Raw genomic sequence first — 21,897 nt, 5'->3', positions numbered from 1 at the left:
TCAGAATGTTAGGTCTAGCCCTATTTGGCAGCTCTTGTTTGAGTCCAACCGATGTAGGGTAATGCCTCTCATTCGAAGAATTATCTAGTCTTAGTAATATATAATGGTATTCGCAAGCTAGTTAGTGAGAGATAGCAGGGACTTCTTATGCAGCTGATGGAAGAGAGTAGGTCGGAGATTACCCTAGGGAAAGCCTAAGATGAGATTAGCACTGAGAGACATAGTGGAAAATATACTTGGTGGAGTCAAGGCAATTCTTGAGGAAAGTACGGATAGATGTGGAAGGTAGTATGGGCCCGTACTACTGGAACAAGAGGATTCGTACTCGAATCAACGAGAGCTGGGATTATACCAGTGAACTTGTAGTGAGCATGAGGTCTCTCGATGTTACGTATGACCCTAGCGATTGTGTGTTTTGTTTCAGAATGGTGGTAATACATCACGGAGCAGGAGGTTTAGGTTCTAGGTCAAGTTCGGGTACGAGTTCCGAGCTGATTGATGACGCATTGTACGATTTCATTGCATCCGAGATTACGAGAGGCATCCTAGAGGCGACCCCGATGATTTTTCGCTCGATGAAGGAGGGTATCATTGAGTTGATGGAGGATAGACTTAGGGCATTCAGGAGTGACATGGCACCTAGCCAGTAAGGGACTCTCACGCTCTCCTTCAAGGATTTCAGGGGATGCAGTGCGTCGTACTTCTATGGGGTGAAAGACACTATTGTAGCTAGGGGATGGATTGGTAACATGGAGTCTGCACAAATGACAGGCTTCTACCTTGAGTGGTCGAAGGTGCGGTGTTCTGCTGGGTGTTTGAGGGAGCGGGCTAGAGACTAGTGGGAGGAAATCAATTATACATTGAACACACGAGGTAAATAAGATCTTCACTTTAGCTCAATTACGCTTTAAGAGTTTTACAGAGAGAATAGACAATACTGTTCAAGTTATCTAACTCTAGTAAATGATCCTATTTATAGGATACATAAAGTGTACAAAAAATATACTAAGGCTAAAACACTTAAGCTTCGAATCAAAAGAGCCCTAGTAAAATACATTACAGATTATACGAAGAGTACAAAATAAGCTTCGACTCATTACAACCAAAATACCCTTACAAGAAGCTTGATCCTTGGGACTTGGACATCCCAAGTTAATATACCTTCAGATCTGGAACCTTAGAGGGTCCTCATGGCATAAAGGCGCCATGTTTATGGCCATGAGAACCCCATGTATGATATAAACCCCATTTTTGGTCCTTTGAGCATAAAAGTCCCATGCATGTACGTAAAGTTCATGACATTACGTGTTATATCGACTTAAGGAGCCTAGATCTACCTGTTGGATGAGAGTTGTACATCAGAAACCGAGTTTTGGACATGGACATTAGTCGACTCGGCGAGTCGTTCATGGGACGTGGCGAGTCGGGGGTTTGGGTTCCCAACCTTCTATGATTTGAGGGAATCCAGTTTAGTTTAGAAGGGATTTAGATGATTCCAAAGGAAGGAATCAGCAAAATGGACATAGTTATGGACCTGGAAATCATGTTACTCGGCGAGTGCATGAATGTACCCGACGAGTCCAAGGCAATATCCCAACCCATGAAGACGGACTTGACGAGTTGTTCATACAACTCAGCGAGTCATAGACTAGTAGCACTTATGATGAAGATGAACTTGACGAGTTCAAGGTTAAACTCGGCGAGTCAGTTGAAGGAGAACTCGTCGAGTTCTTGCTAGACTCGACGAGTAGAGTCGGGTTGGGGCAGGGAAAAGTATAGGGACTCGGTGAGTTGGTGGGCCAACTTGGTGACTCGGGTCAACTGGATGTTGATTTTGACCACGATGATTGACTCTAACTGGGGGTAAAATGGTCATTTTACCCTAGCATTAGTTATCGGTTTCTGACTAAGTTTCTCTATGGAAACTATAGTCGCGGAGTCGCCGGAGCAGCAGACAGAGATTTCTTACCCAGAGTTTCAGCAGACAGACACACGAGGTGAGTTTCCTCCAATAGGAGCGGGTCTAAGGCACCAATGTCGGCCCATTTAAGTAGTAAAGTATGACGGGGTAAGCCCGATGTCGGGGTTAGCCCGATGCAGACTATATGTTTCCGAACTTCGGTCCGATGCGGGGGTGGTCCTGAGAAGTAGTTATGTATGCTTGATGTCTTTGTGATTCATGCATGGTTATGTGTTATGTGCTAAATGTTCCGGGCTTAGGTCCGATGTCGGGCAAGCCCGATGCAGTATGTGTGAGATGTTATATACCATGCATTATGTATTTCGAGGCAATCCCAATGTATGCTAGTTTATGTGTTATATGTTATTTGTTCCGGGCTTCGGTCCGATGTTGGGGCAAGCCCGATGCAGATTATGTGATTATGTTATGTATGTGTCGGGGTAAGCCCGATGCCCGGTGCGGCTGGATGCCGGGGTGAGCCCGATACCGAATAGGAGTCCGATGTCGGGTAAACCGATGTCGAGATTCGTCTCGAAGCAGTTGGGAGCAGTCCCAGAGTTATGTTATTTGTTATATGTGTTCGTATCGTATGTGGTAGTTTGGGGGAGCTCACTAAGCTTCGTGCTTATAGTTTCAATTTTGGTTTCAGGTACTTCAGCTAGTAAAGGGAAGAGCTCGAGCTGATGGCATGGCACACACCACATTCTATTAGCCTGGGAGTTTACTCTGATATTTTATATGATACTGTGATATGTTGTCAGATTTATGAGATTTTGAGATACATGTTATATGATTTTATACTATGGTGATGATATTTATGTTTATTAAATGATTTTGAAAATAAAATTTTTGGCTAGTATTTTTGGGATGTTATAGTATATATACTAATATGTACATGTATATCCCATGATTCAAGGAATTGTGTCTAATCTATACTAAGAACCGATCTTATCACAAAGATATCAGATCTGTAATTAATTTGAAACTTATATGTATCATTACCTAATATACAAAAGATTACAATTAGATAACTGGACTGTAAGTTGGCGCTGATAAGCTTGATACACTGATGTTGTAGATGTAGTAGATGTTAGACGTTGATCTACCAGTGTGTCGAGTGTTTGACTCATCAGATCATAACGTGTGACCTTACAAGTTTTCATCCCACCTACAACTTCATTTCGCCCTAAGATTCATCAATTTCCAAATCCAAACTAATCAATTGATAATGGTGATAGAACGAGCTTTATCAATCATTTCACAAGAAGACGATTTGTATCCTAACGACAAAGGAAAAAGAAACAAATGAGGCAATATAGATGGAGTGTCCAATGTCACGATTAACGATTGAACTTGATGTCATCATACTAAAATTTGACCTGATCACTCTAATTTGGTTGTTGGGGAGCATAAAAACGATCAAGATGCAAAATCATCATCTGAGCAATCACTCTAATTCGTTAGGAGTTTTAGTGAGAGAAATGAGGGATTTCCCTATGGTGATTTGATCAAAATTTTAGTCTCTAAAACAAAGCTTGAAATTGTATTACCTTCAAACCTACAATCAAAATTTTAGACTTTGTTGATGTGCTCCAAGATCACGTAGCACTTGTGGATTAAGGTGGTGGACGATTTTTGGCAAAGAGACCATATGGTAGTCGGAAGCAAATGCAACATAAAAAAATTCCTACTCCATATATGTCACGGTAGAGGAACACCCCCACTTAAAGCTATCATTTCTTAGTGGATGATCGCCTTTACCCATGTCAAGATGAAGATTTCACTGTGATTAAAAGTTTCTTTTTTGCTTTTCAGTATATGTGTCGAATAAAGAGGGAGAAAGGGATGAGGTTATGTGATATATTTTTTTAATTACTGAAAGGAAAAATATAAAAAACAAATGTAAATGATAAAATAATCTTTTCAAATTAGACATAAACAAACCATCAAACAGCATCAATGCAAATCCAAAATTGTTTGGACCGAAACCACAAATGATTTACAACCACAGGGGCCATGTTTGAAGTTTTCTCTTCAAATTTTGAATTCTCACGTGCACATGAATATTTCAAAATAGTGGACAAGCAAGAGAGAAGAAAGAAGCAAAGAATGGTTCGTGCATAAGCCTCAAAAGCTTGTGGTCGCACACAATAACGACGTCCGTCCACACGCTCACACACAAGGACCACGTACTCACAGAAAATTATTATTTCTAAATATTTATAATGAATTATATATTTCATATTTTCATTTAATTTATTAAATATTATTTTATAATTATTTTAAATTAATTTTTTTTTACATATTATCTTATGAGTTTTTTATTTTAGTAAATTCTACATAATATTTTAATGTAACAATTACGATAAATATAGTAATAAATGAATATAAATTTTATTAATGCACTTACATTTTTATTTTAAAAGTTTAACATTAAAGTTTATTTGTTTATTTTATTTATTTATTTAAATTTAAAAAATAAAAAAATCAATTTTAATAATTTATTATTTTTTTATTTTTTATAAATCAAAGTTTTTAAATATTTAAACATTTATATTTAATTTTTTTAATTATTTCATATAATACATTAGTTTTACACCTAATATATTAATAAAATATCAAAATTCTATTCTTTTAAAACGACTATGATATTTGATTCCTTTGATTTAAACCGTTTAATATCTAAGTTGTGATTTAGTCATGCTTCTTTTGATACGACTTCTTAATTCGGCCAAACTAGATCATGAACTATAAAAAAAACCCACCAACTTATACTTTTTAGTCTTAATTTTAAAATAATAAAAAATATTCTCGGGAGATTGATACAAAAATATGTATTGTTATAATAAAAAACAATATTTTAGACAAAATCATATATAGTTTCTTTTTTAGACAATCTTTTATTCTATAGTCGTAACATGTTAAACATAAATTATTATTTAAAGCAATATGTTTAAAAATAAATATAAAAATACAATTTAAGTATGGATGGCATGGTACGATATTGATCTTTATTCCTAAAAATCATATACTATATCAATTATTGTTGGTGTAAAATTTTATTATTCAATACTATACTAATTATATTTTATATCAATTTATTTGACAACTAAGATATCTGATTGGGAGAAATTGATATATATATATATATATATATATATATATATATATATATATATATATATATATATATATATATATATATATATATATATATATATATATATTTTAATTTTTTATTATAAGATTTAAAGATTACCAAAGACATCAAGTAGTGTGTTGTTTAGTACAAACAATTATATTTTACTAAAAAATTCTGTAAAAATAATTTTGAGTAACTTTTTAATTTTTTATTTGATATAATTATTAGGTGTGAAACCCATTTATTACATGGGTTTAATTAAAAAAAACAAATATAAAATTTTAATAATTTTGAAAATTTTAAATTTATAAGAAAAAAAAAATTGAATTATTAAAATTAATGAGACTTTAATTTATTGTATACATTACATATATAATTTTTTTTTAATAAATACTTTACATATATTACCTTACACATTAAATGTGAAATTTTAATTTAATAAAATAAAAAAATACAATAAAATGACAAGTGGAAAATAGAAATTTTAAAAATTCTAGAAAATATCATGTATCCAAATAATTGAGAAGAAAAAATGTGGTAAAAAAACTTTCATTTATTATAGTAGATTAACGAGTGTGTTAATTAACTTATGTCATGCATTTAAAATTGCAACACTAACGATTTTATATATATATATATATATATATATATATATATATATATATATATATATATATATATATATATATATATATATATATATATATATATATATATATATATATATATATATATATACCCTAACTGCGTTCCCCTATAAAACGGCGGCGGCGAATAAATTCCTTTCCAATGCATTTATGTTCTAAGAAATACACAATGAAATGAAAAATATTATTTTTACATGTAAGCGTACCTCATGTTTGTTTGTTTACCTAGTATCGAACATTTACATAAAATGTTAGTTTAGGTTTAACAATCATTTTCTCTTTTTGCTTTTTCGTAATTAGATTCCAACAAATGGAACTCATAACATGGTAACGCTTTCCAATTAAATTTAAAAATAATGGATTACTCATCTCATAACCATGGGCGGAACACAAGCACTACAGCTTGGGAGCCGGAATCAAAACTTCATAATTGAACTATATTATAACATATCAAAACTTCATAATTAAATTATATTAACAAGTTTTATTTGGTTCAAAATAATGACATATCAAAAGTCTAAACAATAAAACTAATATAAATATTGTTACATTGTTAATCAAAGTGGAACGCGACGATCTTTTGCATTTTTAAAATCTTCTATAATTGTCTGTAAACTAATCTTTTCAGCAAGTTCTCTTTCGAAATGCAAAACCAATGAGTCATTTAAAAACTCGTCTTCCATTTTATTCCTTAACCTTGTTTTAATGAGGTTCATTGCTGAAAATGATCTCTCTGTTGTAGCAGTAGAAACTGGAAGAGTAAGTATGAGACTAGCTACTCTATAAATAAGATGAAAGTTCGCTATTCTTCTAGTCTTTATCAACCATTGACACAATTCTGACATAGATGTCAATAGTTTATAATCTGCATGTTGAACGACATCAATCTCATAATGTTGAAGTTGTATCTTCAAAACTGCTTTCTCTTGTTCATTGAAATCTTCAGGATAAAACTTATCTACTAACTTAATTATATCACCACTTCGAAAAGGCTCATCAACACTTTTAGGATCTAAAGTTGTTGAGAGTCGAAGCAACTCCGTTGAGCTATCGTTGAATCGATGATTGAGTTCCATTATTTGACAATTAATTGCTTCGAAAAATATATCCACTCGGTAATGATGTTCAAGTGTATGATCACTACACTCGTTACGAGCTCGAGCCCCTCTACTAAAGTATGGAGAAGACATATCAGGGATATCAATGTTGCGTTCCTGACAAAATGACATAACAAGAGAGAGCAAACCATCCCATCTTTCATCTTTCATTTTTTGTAATAACAATTTGGTAGATGCAACTAGCCTCAATGCGTTACAAATATCTTGATATTGTCTTTGTAAAGCTTGACAAAGTAAATCCGTTATCTCCATTATTTCTTTCTCGAGATGAAGAATAAAAATGAACTCAAATGTAGTAATAGCCTCATATGCTGAATCTGCATCGCCTTTGATTGAACCGGTGCCATCTTTAATAATTTTAAGTAAAACCTCACAAGTTGGACTAAACATTTTGATTAAGCTCGAAACTGATTTGAGGTGAGAACTCCATCTAGTATCACCAGCTCGTTGTAATGTACCAATTTGATTAAGACCTCTACCCGTCTCTAACTCATCAATAGAAATCTTATATGAAATTTCCTCGGCTTGTGCATCTCTAAGTTGGTCGGCACGCTTGGAGGAAGCACCAACAACATTGACAACAAAAGATAATCGAGTAAAAAACTTCTGTAATGCAACAACTCCTCGTGAAGCGGCTATTAATGCTAATTGCAATCGATGGGCAAAACAATGAACATAATACGCAAATGGACAATCATTTGAAATCAATGCTTGCAAACCCTTGAAATTACCTCGCATATTGCTTGCACCATCATACCCTTGCCCACGAATTGACTTAAGATCAAGATTATTATGTGACAATACAGAATAAATTGCATTCTTAAGCGTTTGTGCTGTAGTGTCAGGTACATGAACAAGCCCAAAGAAACGCTCCATAACAATGCCATCTTTATTTAAAAATCTCAAAACAATTGACATTTGTTCTTTATTTGACTGATCACGTGCTTCATCAACAACTAAACAAAATTTTCCACCATCAACCTCCGCACAAATCATCCTCTTCACCCTAGTTGATATAAGGTTTAGAACCTCTTTTTGAATTGACGGTGATATATATGATGCATATTTAGGAGCAGTACGAAACAATTCTTCCATTTCCGTATTAAAATCGCCAATTGCCTTCAACATTTGACGAAAATTTCCTTTGTTTATGGAATCTAATCCTTCATCGTGGCCTCTATATGCAACTCCTTGAAAGGCACACCAACGTACTGCATAAATAGTAGCTTCAATCTTAATCTATTATTTTTACGCTCTTCTTCTGTAAATGTCTCAAACACATTTCGTATATCTTGCGCTTGGTTTAACAAATCATCACATGATTTTTGTGCAACATTGTGAAAAGATGTACAATCAGTCCCTATGTGATGCAAAAAAGCACAACTTTTTCCACCAACTTTCTTCCAATTTTGAAATCCATCTATAGTAAATGCTTGTTGGCCGTAATGTCCCATTCCAGAAGGCTTGTTAAATAGAAAACACGGAAAACAAAACGCAGCATCTAAGCTCTCCGAATATTCAAGCCAATGATATAACTTAAACCAAGAAGCTTGAAAACTACGTTTATGGGTTTCTGATCCAGATTTTGGATATACAGAAAGTGTTCGTTGAAAGGGACCAAGATTAATGTATGCTCGCCTAATAGTATCTCGTTGATTAACCGGATAATCATAAATTTGCTTACGCAAACCAGGATCTCGTTCAAGTGTGTTAAGATCTATTTCATTAATTTCAAGATGAGGTTTTTTGAAACGGCTATCAGTATTAGGAACATTGGGTGTGGGGGCATCTTCATCCAAAACGATCTCCGGTGGCTTTTCGGAATCTTGATCAGAACTTTGGTATTTTCTTTTAAAAAACCCATCAATAGTTGATTGTTTTTTCATGTTGATATCCACTACAACAAACAAATGGTTTTTTTTTTTTTATTTTAAAAAGATAATATAAAATGTTTATGATATAAATTAGTTTCATATCAAAACAACAATATATATATATATATATATATATATATATATATATATATATATATATATATATATATATATATATATATATTAGTCCAACGATTTACAATTCTTAGAAATTTATATGCAAATAAATCAACATTTATTTAATGAATAATAAACTAATACATATAATTAGACAACATGAATAATAAATAATATAAAATAATATATACATAGTACGTATATATTAACTCAATTTGTATATCTAAAATAGTGATTCAATATATGTATGTCAGAGTGTAGTCAATTCAAAATGCACAACTTTTACTTTTTTAATAAAGTATTGCCTATTTGCCTTAGCCCTTAGGTCCTAGTATGTAGACTGTGATATATTCATATATATAATCGATGATTAATAGATGTATAAAGAAAAAGAAGGAAACTCATGTACCTGGTAAAGTGAGAACGAAGACAATGGAGAGTGAATAAGGTGCAGGCTCCGACGACGATGGAGTCGGAGTTCAAGCCAGGCTTCAGCGAGACGACGACTAGCAAAGAGGAGAGAGAGCATACAATACGAACGGACTGAACAATCCGGCGACCGGAAAAGACTACAAGACAGCAGTGGTTCTTACGGGCGGCGATGTTCTTCCGGTGAGTTCGAGAAATCGTATTATGGCGGCCGGAATAAACTTTGGATCGTAGGTTTAAACTTTTCAGTTTTCTTAAACCCAAACTTGGGTTAAATTGTTATAATTTGGATTAGATCGTTGGGTTTTTATAGATACTATGTTTTCTCATTTTATAGAATCCTAAATAAATAAGGTTAGCTTTGATTTGTTTGTGATCTTCCGATAATTTTGATACCCGTTTATTCCTTCATGTGTATTCATTTGATCTAGAAAACCGGGGGGGGGGGGGGGGGGGGCAAAGATGTCATTCCAGTATACTTTTTTTTCAACTATAATATCTGATTATGTATATTAGACATTAGAAGGCCTAAAATCGGGGAGGCCCAGCCCCTAAGACGGTCCGCCACTGCTCATAACCACCCCTAACAACAAATATTTCATCACCATGGCAAGTTAAATCAACAAAAAAAAAAATTCTCCATTTATATTTTATAACAGTACATGTCAATAAATTAAGAAATGTGATAATAGTTAACAAAACAAGTGTCTTTCACAATGTAATCATTCTTATTTAACTGAGTACATAACAAAGCTTCTAAGAAATGCATAAAAGTATGTTGTTACTTATTGCATTTAATTTTTTTTTTTTTGAAAAAAAGAGTCATACAAATTATGGGACGCATAACATATATTGTTGCTTGTTGCATTTAATCCATTTTTCTGGAAAAAAGAGTCATGCAGATTATATGACTCATAAAAGTATGTTGTTACTTATTGCATTTAATCCAGTTTTTTATGGAAAAAAAAGTCATGCAGATTATCGGACGCATAAAAGTATGTTGTTACTTATTGCATTTAATCCATTTTTTCTTGAAAAAAAAGTCATGCAAATTTAGGACTGTAATGTGGTATTGCACCATATTAGAACATACTTGCTTCTTTCTATCAATATATGCAAGGAACATTACATTTTACTAATAACAGTATCAACATAATTTTTTCTATCATTTATAGCAATATTAGACATATTCATCATTTTCCTCCTAACTTGTCAAGAATGCTTACATGGTTTAATAAACTTATAATTTTAGTTTTTGTTAAGGTATTATTTCTCTAGTTTGTTAACACTTACAAAGTAAATTAGTCAATTTTGGTTAGTTAAAATATAAATTTATTATTACAATTTACATTAGATTTTGAAACATATATTTTAACAGTTTTACTTTAAAAAAAATATGCATAAAAGATAAGGGATGGAAGGATAAAGCACCTACATGACCAAAAAATTTGGCATGTTTAATGTTTGTCCCTACATTATAATGACCATCGTATATTTTTTTATTCATGTTTATTGCCGTCTTATTCGACGATATGACCATCAATGAAAAACTCAATTGGAAATAAAGACATAACAAAAAAGGAAAATGAGTATAGACTTTGTTTGGGCAGCTACAATAACACATGTCAGTGCAACAACGGAGGTCTTGTAAGAATACCCTTTTTACCCTGTTTTCTATATAGATGCTTGTAATAGTGAATGAAAACGGAGAAATTAATAGACTCAATACATCATCATAATAATTTTTACCTCCATCCCACCCCACATGTGAGTAATGAGGCTGCAAAAGGCGCAGACCTTAAAAAATCAAATCTTTGACCAAAAAATTATATTAGGAATGCATACAAATCCATTTATTAGTACATGGTCTAGTCAAGGAAGCAAATATTGTGTCTCCAGTATGAGAAACATAATGGTAAGATAATCATGTAATTGTATTACTTGGTTCCACTGAAGGAAGAAAATAATGTGTGTACGGTTTCTGCTAAAAGATACATATAAAGGCATGCCCACACATAAGATCTGATAATCACAAAAATTAAAGACATGTGAATAATCCCATGTGAGGAACATTATCTGATGATGGATGAATGCACTCCAAAAAAAACAACTTGGCAATCAAAGTCAGCTTTAAAATTAATCACCTCTTCAACCAATTTAATATTAGATCTTTACAATGACAATGGTTAATTACATATTAAAATAAAGAAAGTGAAACATGATTTTAATTGTAACACCTGTTTTAGGTATTACTTAATTTATTTAAGATCTAGGGTTTTGGTGCGTGGACTAGGCGAGTTGGAAGTCCAACTCGTCGAGTAGAGGGCATTTCAAGGACGCAAGATCCACACCCTACTCTACGAGTAGGAAGGCTAACTCGACGAGTAGGCGTTGTAATGATAAAAACCTAATTTTAGGGTTTGCACCCTATATAATCTCCATATGAGCCTTGAGACTGACCTCCCATCAGCCCCCAAACCCTAAGAACGTATGTGCTAACCCTAATCCACATTCTCTTCCATTTTGTGAGCTAGAGTGACCTTTGAAGCTTAAGAATAAGAAGATAGTGAGAATATCTAGCAAACCAAGCACCCATCCTTAAGCTTGCTTATCTTGTGGATTGTTGTAAGTCTTCAAGACTTGATTTTTATCATAGAATATGGCTAGATCTTGAGTTTACTTTTCATTTCCTACCCTTCTTGTTGATTGCATGCATGACATTCATAAAGTTTGCAACTTTATGAATCTCCAGAGCAAAATGGTCCCAAGGTGGGCTAGATCTGGCCTTTGGTTAAGCAAGGACACCATGCAAAGGTTTTAGGGCATATTTCCCTCTTTTTGGCCATTGTAACCTAGGGACATGCATTGGACATGCATGTCCAGAAAGCCTCCATCTTTGGAACGTTTTGAGAACTAGAAACCTTTCTGGAAAGGAAGGATTTCAGATCCCTAGAGTTTTGGACTAGATGGAAAAGCTTTAGTGTGACATCCCCAAATTTCTCGACCAGAAAAAACCGATTTAGTTTATGCTTTTAAAATAAAATCGGAGTAATATTCCAAAACATGTTGCTGAATTTGTCCCCAAAAAAAATATAATAAAAATTTATCAAAGCATTTCTTAAAGAAATATATTTTCATTATATAATAAAAACCTTGGGATGTTATGTTCCGATACATACCAAAAGCATAAATAGTACATTATAAGCCTTACAACAGTTATTTACAACTACTGGCCTATAATCCAAATATCCATCATCATCATCCAACTATGCTTTGGATCCACTACCTGTAATACAGAAAACTGAGTGGGTCAGGCTTTGGAGCCTGATAAGCATATATGGTTTTCAACCCTCAAATAATATAATTTATTATTTTTTATCAATCAACAATAAATTTATTAATTTCATCATCCAACAATAACCCTGATTACCCGTTCCCATTATCCTCACTTTACATCCCTAAACACCTATCACAATGGACCTAGTCTAAGGATTTTCATCGGGGTATTCACATAGCACATATTTGAGAAATCAAACACCTATCACAATGCCTAGCACCTCATGTATGATGCCTCAAATATCTCACACAACACCACAATACTTGGAATAACCTTGAGAGAAGTACACTTACACTTGAAAAATCGTTTGCCCTCTTACTTGCTTGTAGTGGCCGATTTTGGTCATCCATGGGGTCTTTATATAGTTGTGTCACAAGTAGGGTTACACCATGTAAACCCTAATTGTCATGGCTTTTCACATTCCATGATCCATGGGTTTGTAACCTCCATGAACTATCCATGGAGCACCTTATGGGTTTTAACCCAATCCATACAAACCATGGATCAATAGCCCAAATATACAAGAATAGATGATTTACACAATCAACCCCATATATTTAATTAGTCTCCTTTTGATCACTTCATTAATTCTAAAATAATTCTTGATCAATACTAATTAAATAATATTATTAATATATAAGAACTTATAATATATTAATAAACCTTAAATGTTATTTCTCTCATTTAGTCTATCCAAGTGTTGCAATGCCATGCAACCCAAATGGACCATGCTAACCGGTTCAAGTACATTCTAGGAATAGTTATGAACTTAGACACCTAATCCAACCATCTCCCAATTGGATAAGTCTAATAACTATAACTGCAAGAATGATTTCAGGTACCGATTAGAAAATCGTAGCTCTTTCAAGGTCTCGTGGAACTGAGATGATGATGCGTCATTTAAGATAAGCGATCATATAATCCTCTGTTCTAGATATCAGTTGGACAAATACATGGAACAATGTCTTGCTTATTGTCCAACAGTTTGTTTCCCGATTTTTGATTTGTTTGACATAGAACTTAATCGAACACATCAATTTAGTTCTGACCGGGCCCGGTACATAGGTCAAAAAAAATCATCGAGGGGCCCAGATATCGATTCTAGTCCAAGAAGGAACAGATAAACTTCGACTCATATGCTTGTTCTACAACTTTTTGAATTATACACAAAGGCACGTTTTATAACATCGAGTTACCAACACGTTTTCGTACAATCAATGTATAACTAACTCATAGTCAACAACTCATATATCTAGCTTTGAAGATTTATATGATATTACCGTCTCATGATCACTCGAGATAAATTCCACGAAGTGATACAAGTGAGCGTGGGTTGAATCTAATATTCAGAACTTATGAGCACTCATGAGTGTTGTAGCACCTCTTGCCATGTCCAACAACTTAGATATCTACAAGCGAACTCATGACAATCTTAATTTATATCTACTTCTAACATATGACTGACTGTGAAGAATATGAATAATATGATATACCATAACATAATTATTCTGGAAGTCAAAACATGCAAAATGAAATGATAGTAAACAATTGACAAAAGATAGCAACACTTATACTTATAAATAAACAACAACTTTTATTTATCATCATCAAATGTTAATTAGACTTTACAAATTTCAAAGCTATCTAACTACTAAAACTAATATCATCCTTCAGCCATATGCGCCTTGCATGCTGGAGATGCTTAACCCTACCCAGTCCCTTCATGAGGGGATCAACTGGGTTCTCATCCGATGATACCCTCTTTGCCACGAGGACTCCTTATTCTATTCGATGCCTGATGAAATGATATTTTCTATCGATGTTTCTGGATCTCCCGTGATCCCTTGGCTCCTTGACTAAGGCAACTACACTTTCACAATCACAGAAAATTTCCACAGGCTCCTTTATAGCTGGTACAACTCCAAGGTCTCCAATGAATTTCTTTAGCCATATAGCCTCCTTTGCTGCCTCGATTGCCGCTATATACTCTGATTTTCAAGTTGAATCAGCCACTGTCTCCTGCTTTGAACTTTTCCAAGCAATTGCTCCTCTATTTGAGGTAAAGACCCAGCCTGACTGAGAACGAAAATTATCCCTATCAGTATCAAAGCTAGCATCACTATACCCTACTACTCTCAAATCATCACTCCCACCGAGAGTAAGGACCCAATCCTTAGTGCTCCAAAGGTACTTGAGAATGTTCTTCACCGCAGTCCAGTGAGCCTTGCCAGGGTTCCCCTAATATCTACTGACCATGCTCAATGTGAAGGCCACATCAGGACAAGTATAAGTTATAGCATATATGATGGAGCCTACAGCGGAAGCATACGATACTTGACTCATCTCAGCTATCTCAGCCTCTGTACTCAGGCTCTGAGTCTTACTCAGTCTGGCATTACTCTGGATCGGTAACTCTCCTTTCTTGGAATTTTGTATGCTGAACCTATTCAACATCTTATCCAAGTAGGTACTCTGACTAAGTCCAATTAGTCTTTTACTCCTGTCTCTCAAAATTCTTATCCCTAGGATATAGGCAACTTCTCCAAGGTCCTTCATAGCGAAACACTTTCAAAGCCAGGACTTAACCTCCTACAAAGTTGGAATTATCTTTAATTATTTACCTTTGATACCATTAATTGATTTTGGACAAGTTTCAACATGGTTATACTACGTGATAGGTAACAAATGGGTGTTTGAAAACATTATGTTATTTCTTTTTCTCTTAAACCATTAAGTTGTTGTGTACTGACTAAGTGTCTAAAATTTGTGCAGGTTGTGATGCCAATGGTGACAATTAATGTATAAGGATGGCAGATTCACCCTAAGAAGCCAATGCAAAAATCCAATCTATTTTAAATATAAGGAAATATCTTTTTTTATTACCCTTTTTTATATCCCAAAATTTGCTAAGGTTGTTTTTTGGTTGGTATGAACCATTACAAGGACAAAATGAAGAATTTGCAGGAGAGTAAATAAAGGTACATCAAAGTCCTAATTAAATTACATAATTTAGTGTTTAATTTTTTTTACCATTGCATAATATTAGAACATTAATCCAGTAACTAACACTTGGATTTTGTTTCAATAGGCAAATTTTACTTGAGAAAAAACTAGCTGATGTCTTAGAGGAAGATGAAAAAAGCTTATATTTCTAGACAAGAAGGATTTAACCTGGCATGGGTATAAAGTTAGTTATAAAAAAACTAATTTTTCTAAGAATTCTTTAACTTTAAAAATAATAAAAAATTGTGTGACAGTATCTGTTTATGCTTTTTTCCAATATGTTGAATAGGTCTCAACTTTTGGTTACCGATACATAAACCAAATTTTACAAAATAAAGTATTTTGGTAATATGCATGAAAAAGAAATCATTTTTCATTGACTTTTTGTATGAAGTTCACTTTTTTATTTTTATAATTAATAAATTATGATTATGTGATTTTTGTTTTCACATACAGATAGCTTGGAATGAGCCAATGGCTATAGTCTTTTCCAAGAGCAAGTTCATGATATTGGTATCATAGTTTTTTTTGTTACATAGACCTACTCCCTCCCCTCAAAATGCCAATGGTTTGTACCCTTAGGACCACCCATGCCTCCCATTTTCCTTGATGTTTGGCAAGGTGTTTAACCATAGATCCACAAATTTCATGATTAAAATTGTTGGAATGTCTAACTTGAAATGTATATTTGAAGGTTAGCAGTAACCACCACCATGAAGCGGTGTTCCGTCCACTTTTCTCCAACACCAACATCGAATCACTACCAAAACCTTAGCAAGCTCTTGGTATGTAGATTATGCGTTCATTTAAATAATTTTTCTGTCATATTTTTGTATAAAATTCCTTTTTTCTTATTAGTAATATTTTTATTTTCTTTTGTTATTAAAAAAATCTATAATTTGGAAAAAAAAATCGTTATAAAGCATTGTACTTAGAAAGTTCAATGCTATATAGTTTGGTATAATATAAAAAAAACTTTTTCCATACATAGTTCTTTTAACATTAGAAACAAGATTATTTTGCATTAATGAAAATATGATAATAATATGATTAAGTTTGGTTTGATTGTAAACATTTTTGGTATGAATTTTAACAATTTTTATATTGATTTTTTTTCGAATGGTTATCAATATCCAGATACATCTTATCTTACTCTATAATAATCTATTAAACTTATAAATATAATCTACATTTTTAATATTTAAATCTTATAGTTCAACAACAAAAGGTTTATGGATATCATGAGAAAGAAGTTTTATGTGATTGATAAGGTACAATTAACAACTAATTGTTTTACAATCTGATCAAATTTGTATGTTAAATAATGATTTGATGTTTAATGCAGAGCTATCAATATATCAATGCATTGACTTTTATGTGTACATGTTCCAAATGTACAAAACTACATGATGACAAATTGTTGTAATTTATGTATTGTAAAATCAACTATGAACTTTCAAATGTATATTTAACTTCTAATACAATTGTATATCGATAGACCAATCATTAATTTACTTACCATTAGAATGGACCCTTTTTTTTCAACAATGTTTATGTCCCGCTGTATTGCATGGGTAAACAATTAGTATGTATATATATATATATATATATATATATATATATATATATATATATATATATATACCTACCTTTTCTAATAAATAAAATATAAAAATGACATATTAATTTTTTAGAATGTCTATTTGATACGTGACGTTTTTTAATGATTTTTATTATTACCTTTTTTTGGTAACAAACTAAATTCAATTCAAATTTAAAAATAAAAAACCATATACTAGTAATATTATTATGATTATTTTGCTTAACAAATTAATTCATAATTACTTATAATCGACAATATCTTGAGTTTTTTGTGACATTTGTTATTTTTTATCTATATAAAAAATTTAAATATATTGACCGTGGTTTCCACGGGTTATAACCTACTATATATATATATATATATATATATATATATATATATATATATATATATATATATATATATATATATATATATATATATATATATATATATATATATATAGGGTTAGGTTCATGTGAGATGATCTAATTTGGTGAGACCGTGATACACAATCCTAACCACTCATTTACTAGATAAAAAAAACATTTTTAAAGTGCAAAATAATTGAAATTTTTCGAAATTTTTTTTCAACTATTATTTTCGGAATTTATATTTTCAAAAAAAATATATAATAAAAAGATACAAAAATATAATTTTTTTTTACATATTTTAGTAGTATATTAGAATATTCTACATATCTGACCAATCTAGTAGAATATTCTAACATTCTAAAAATCATATTAGAATATTTACAGTGTAATATTTTATCAGAATATTTCACGTATTTAAAAAAAACGGTAATTTTTTTTTAGGTAATTAAAGTTCTGAAAATAATAACTAAAAAAATAATTTTTGAGTTTTCTTTTTATTTTGCATTTAAAAATTATTTTTAGATTTGGTATCACGGTCTCACAAATTAGCATAATCTCAAATGAACCTGAATATATATATATAAATATATATATATATATATATATATATATATATATATATATATATATATATATATATATATATATATATATGGAAAATATTTAATAGAGAACCATTATTAATCAATGAACCAATGAATCAATATAAAGTGTCGGAATTTAAAGCGATCAATGGCAAAAGAAAGGGTTATAAACTTTTATAATTGACGCACATATACCGAATTATAACAAAACTCATTTTTTTTTTTCATTTTAAATTTTTTTTGGCCAAGTTTTATATCGAAAAAAAAAACGAATATACCGTTGTTTACAATTTTTTGTCCTCTTTTTGTAGAGATCCATGATGATATATATAAATCGATTTTTTTTTTTCCGAAAAAAAACTCACTTAATGTTCTTAGTTTTTTCAATATTTAAGTTTATTTTTATAAAAAAAACTAATTATACAAAAAATATTAATTTTTTGTACTCTATTAATAAACATCAACATCGATTAAAAAAAACCTTGAACAATGTAGATTCACATTGTGAATCTAAACTATAAATATTTCAATTTTTAACATTCACAATATGAAAAATCTCGAACAGTTCAGATTCACATTGTGAATCTGAATTACTATTGTGCACATTGTGAATCTGAGAAGGTTCAAAAAAAAAACCCTCGATCAACGTAAATTGACAATGTGAATCTAAACTGTAAATATTTCAAATTTTATATATTCACAATGTGAAAAAGCTCCGATTAGTTCAGATTGACACTGTGAATCTAACTTATTGTTATACATACTGTGAATCTGAGGAAGTTCACAATGTGAATCTGAACTGAAATATCATTTTTTTAAACATGAATATGTATCTATGTTTAAAAAGTACAAAAAATAATAGACCTTTACTTTTTTCATCAAAGAAAATGAAGTGGGTTTTTTCGGAAAAAAAAATAGTTCGTTTTTTATATATCATCATAGATCTTTATGGAAAGAGGACGAAAAATCGTGAACAATGATATATTCGGGGTTTTTTTATTAAAAACATTGTCTAAAAAAATTTTAAACGAAAAAGGTGGTGAGTTTTTTTTGTAAAGGTGGATTTTTATGTATAATCCGGTGTGTGTGCGTCAATGTAAAAGTGTACATCTATTTTCTTTGACCGTTGATCGTTATGATTTTCGACGCTCACGATTGGTTCATTGCTTCCTTAGTTAATTGAGGGTTTAGCAAGGAAACTTGCTTATATATATATATATATATATATATATATATATATATATATATATATATATATATATATATATATATATAGAGAGAGAGAGAGAGAGAGAGCTAGGTTCATTTGTTTAAAGTAAATATTGTGTTATTGTATGCATAAATGTGAGCCAATCAAAATTAAATAAAAAATTAAATAATTAAATAAATAAATAAGGGTAATTTAGTAATTTGTTTAGTAACTTCCAAAATTAATACCTATAATCATGGTATTGATCTAATCTCTCCAATTTATATCTCGTTCCCGATCTGCAAAATTAGAATGGACTACAAAATCGATCTTGAGTTCTACAAAAATCGATTGCCATCGCCATCTCCAACTCCAACACGTCGACCAACTATTAGATTCGTGATTAATGATTTATAAATATGTCGGATTGGCCACCTCTCTCTCTCAATTGCTCATCTCTCGGCCACAATCGAAAACCCTAGACATCTTCTTATATATCTCTGTTGATCGGTAAGTTTGCTGAATATCTCAGTTCAATTTTTTTTGCAACTTTCTTTACTAGTTGTTTGAATATGTTCTCTTGTATTGATTTACGTTGATCGATGTTTATTTGATTGTTAATCAGAGGTTTTCGTTATGGATGGATCTCCGATTACTTGTTTATAAATCGATTAAGTTATTTTTGTTGTTTTAATGATTGATAAACATTGTTATTGGTGAATCAGACAACCGTTGTTCATACGAAATCTGAATCTTGTTATTACAGTTATCATAGTTTTTGGATTTCCTTTTTGGAATTCGTCGTAGTATTACATCAATTTAAATTTGTTCGATTAATCTTTAGATCTGATTTGTCTCATCTTTATCAACTGTTATGAATCATTATTGTTTGATGATTAAAGTGGTCGCCTTTGATTATTCGAGGAAACTACTATATGAGATTTATCTTGTGTCCTGTTGTGAGAATAAGTTGTCACAAAACGTGATTAATGATTTATTGATGATCAAAGCGTTGTTCTTTAATAATTTGAGGGAACTTCGGGTAGGGAACTTCGTTACAAGATTCGGGACACCAAGGGGTTTTCGGGTAGGGAATTCCAATTCTGTTGGAATGGAATCATGAATTCTAATTTTGTAAGAATTTAAAGTAAAATTTGGTTTTGTTTTGACAGAATTTGATGCTTGAAGAATGGACCACGAAATTTGAACGATGCCTCTTAGCAACATTATTCTTTTAGAATAAATTAGTGTATTTGTTAGATTTTGATGTTTTTTTTTTTCCGATTTGAAAGTTTTTTAGTTTTATTCATTAACAATAAATGTAATTATTAGCAATTGTTACATGTATTCTATAATAATTAATATAATTTTTGTTTTAATTCTTCAGTTGCTGGTTCGAGAATTTGTTATTCTACAAGAAAAATATGCTCAAGAATATTTTTATTATTTTATGGCTCAAGAATTTTTTTTTATTTTTCAATATATTCAAACATATTCTGTCAGAATGTCCGAATTAAAAACCTAATAATTCGTAAAATCATATTTTTAAAATTAATATAATCTATGATCCCTTAAAATATGCAAACTTCCTTTATTAATTATATGTTAATTGACTAAAATACCCTTCTAGTTAAATTAGATGGTATTTTTCGATTATTTTTAATTCAAACATATATATTAATCATTTTCTTAAAATAAGTAAAATGATTGGCCCATATTTATGCATACAATAACACAATAATTAGTTTGAATAGAATAACCTAGGCCTATATATAGGTTCAGGTTCATTTGATACCATTCTAATTTTGTGAGATCGTGAGACCAAATCTAAAAATAATTTTAAAATGCAAAGTTAATGGAAAAATCCAAAAATTCTTTTTTGAAATATTATTTTCGGAATTTCAATTAACTAAAAAAAATAAATAAATAAAAAAAATCCCATTTTTTTTTGAAAAATATGTGAAATATTCTAATAGAATATTACACTGATATATTTTAAAAAATAATTTTAAAGTATATATATATATATATATATATATATATATATATATATATATATATATATATATATATATATATATATATATATACTTTTTTTAGAGTAAATTACACGAATGGTCCCTATGGTTTGGGGTAATTTGCGTGCTTGGTCCCTAATTTATTTTTTTAACTCGGAAGGTCCCTATGGTTTGTTTTTGTTATGTGTTTGGTCCCTACTGTTTATTTTTGTTACGCGTTTGGTCCCTATCTTATCTAAAAAGACTATTATTTAAAGAGGAAAAAATGATGGGGTAGGTGAGGTAAGGTGAGGGGTGGGATTAGGGGTGTGTTTATTTAGATAAATTAAAAAAAATCAAGGGCATAATAGTCTTTTTAAGTAAGATAGGGACCAACCGCGTAACAAAAACAAACAGTAAGGACCTTCCGAGTTTAAAAAATAAGTTAGAGACCAAACGCGCAAATTACCCTAAACCATAGGGACCATTCGTGTAATTTACTCCTTTTTTTGATTTTATATTCCATTCTCTCCCAAAAGGGTCG

The 21,897-nt window shown here is 31.3% G+C and overlaps 2 protein-coding genes across 2 annotated transcripts; both read right to left on the bottom strand.

Moving 5' to 3' along the window:
* Window positions 1–6,306: 6,306 nt before the first annotated feature.
* Window positions 6,307–7,962, bottom strand: LOC145030232 (uncharacterized). Its single transcript, XM_078978636.1, has one exon. The coding sequence runs from the start codon at window positions 7,960–7,962 to the stop codon at window positions 6,307–6,309; it is 1,656 nt and encodes a 551-aa protein (XP_078834762.1).
* Window positions 7,963–8,024: 62 nt separating this feature from the next.
* On the bottom strand, window positions 8,025–8,753 carry LOC145030231 (uncharacterized). Its single transcript, XM_078978635.1, has one exon. It carries the CDS (start codon window positions 8,751–8,753, stop codon window positions 8,025–8,027), a length of 729 nt encoding a protein of 242 aa, XP_078834761.1.
* Window positions 8,754–21,897: the final 13,144 nt, after the last annotated feature.

This window comes from Lactuca saligna, chromosome 2 (genome assembly GCF_052625555.1).
Source record: "Lactuca saligna cultivar CGN05327 chromosome 2, ASM5262555v1, whole genome shotgun sequence".
Taxonomy (NCBI): domain Eukaryota; kingdom Viridiplantae; phylum Streptophyta; class Magnoliopsida; order Asterales; family Asteraceae; genus Lactuca; species Lactuca saligna.
This window is presented reverse-complemented; position numbering and strand designations above follow the sequence as displayed.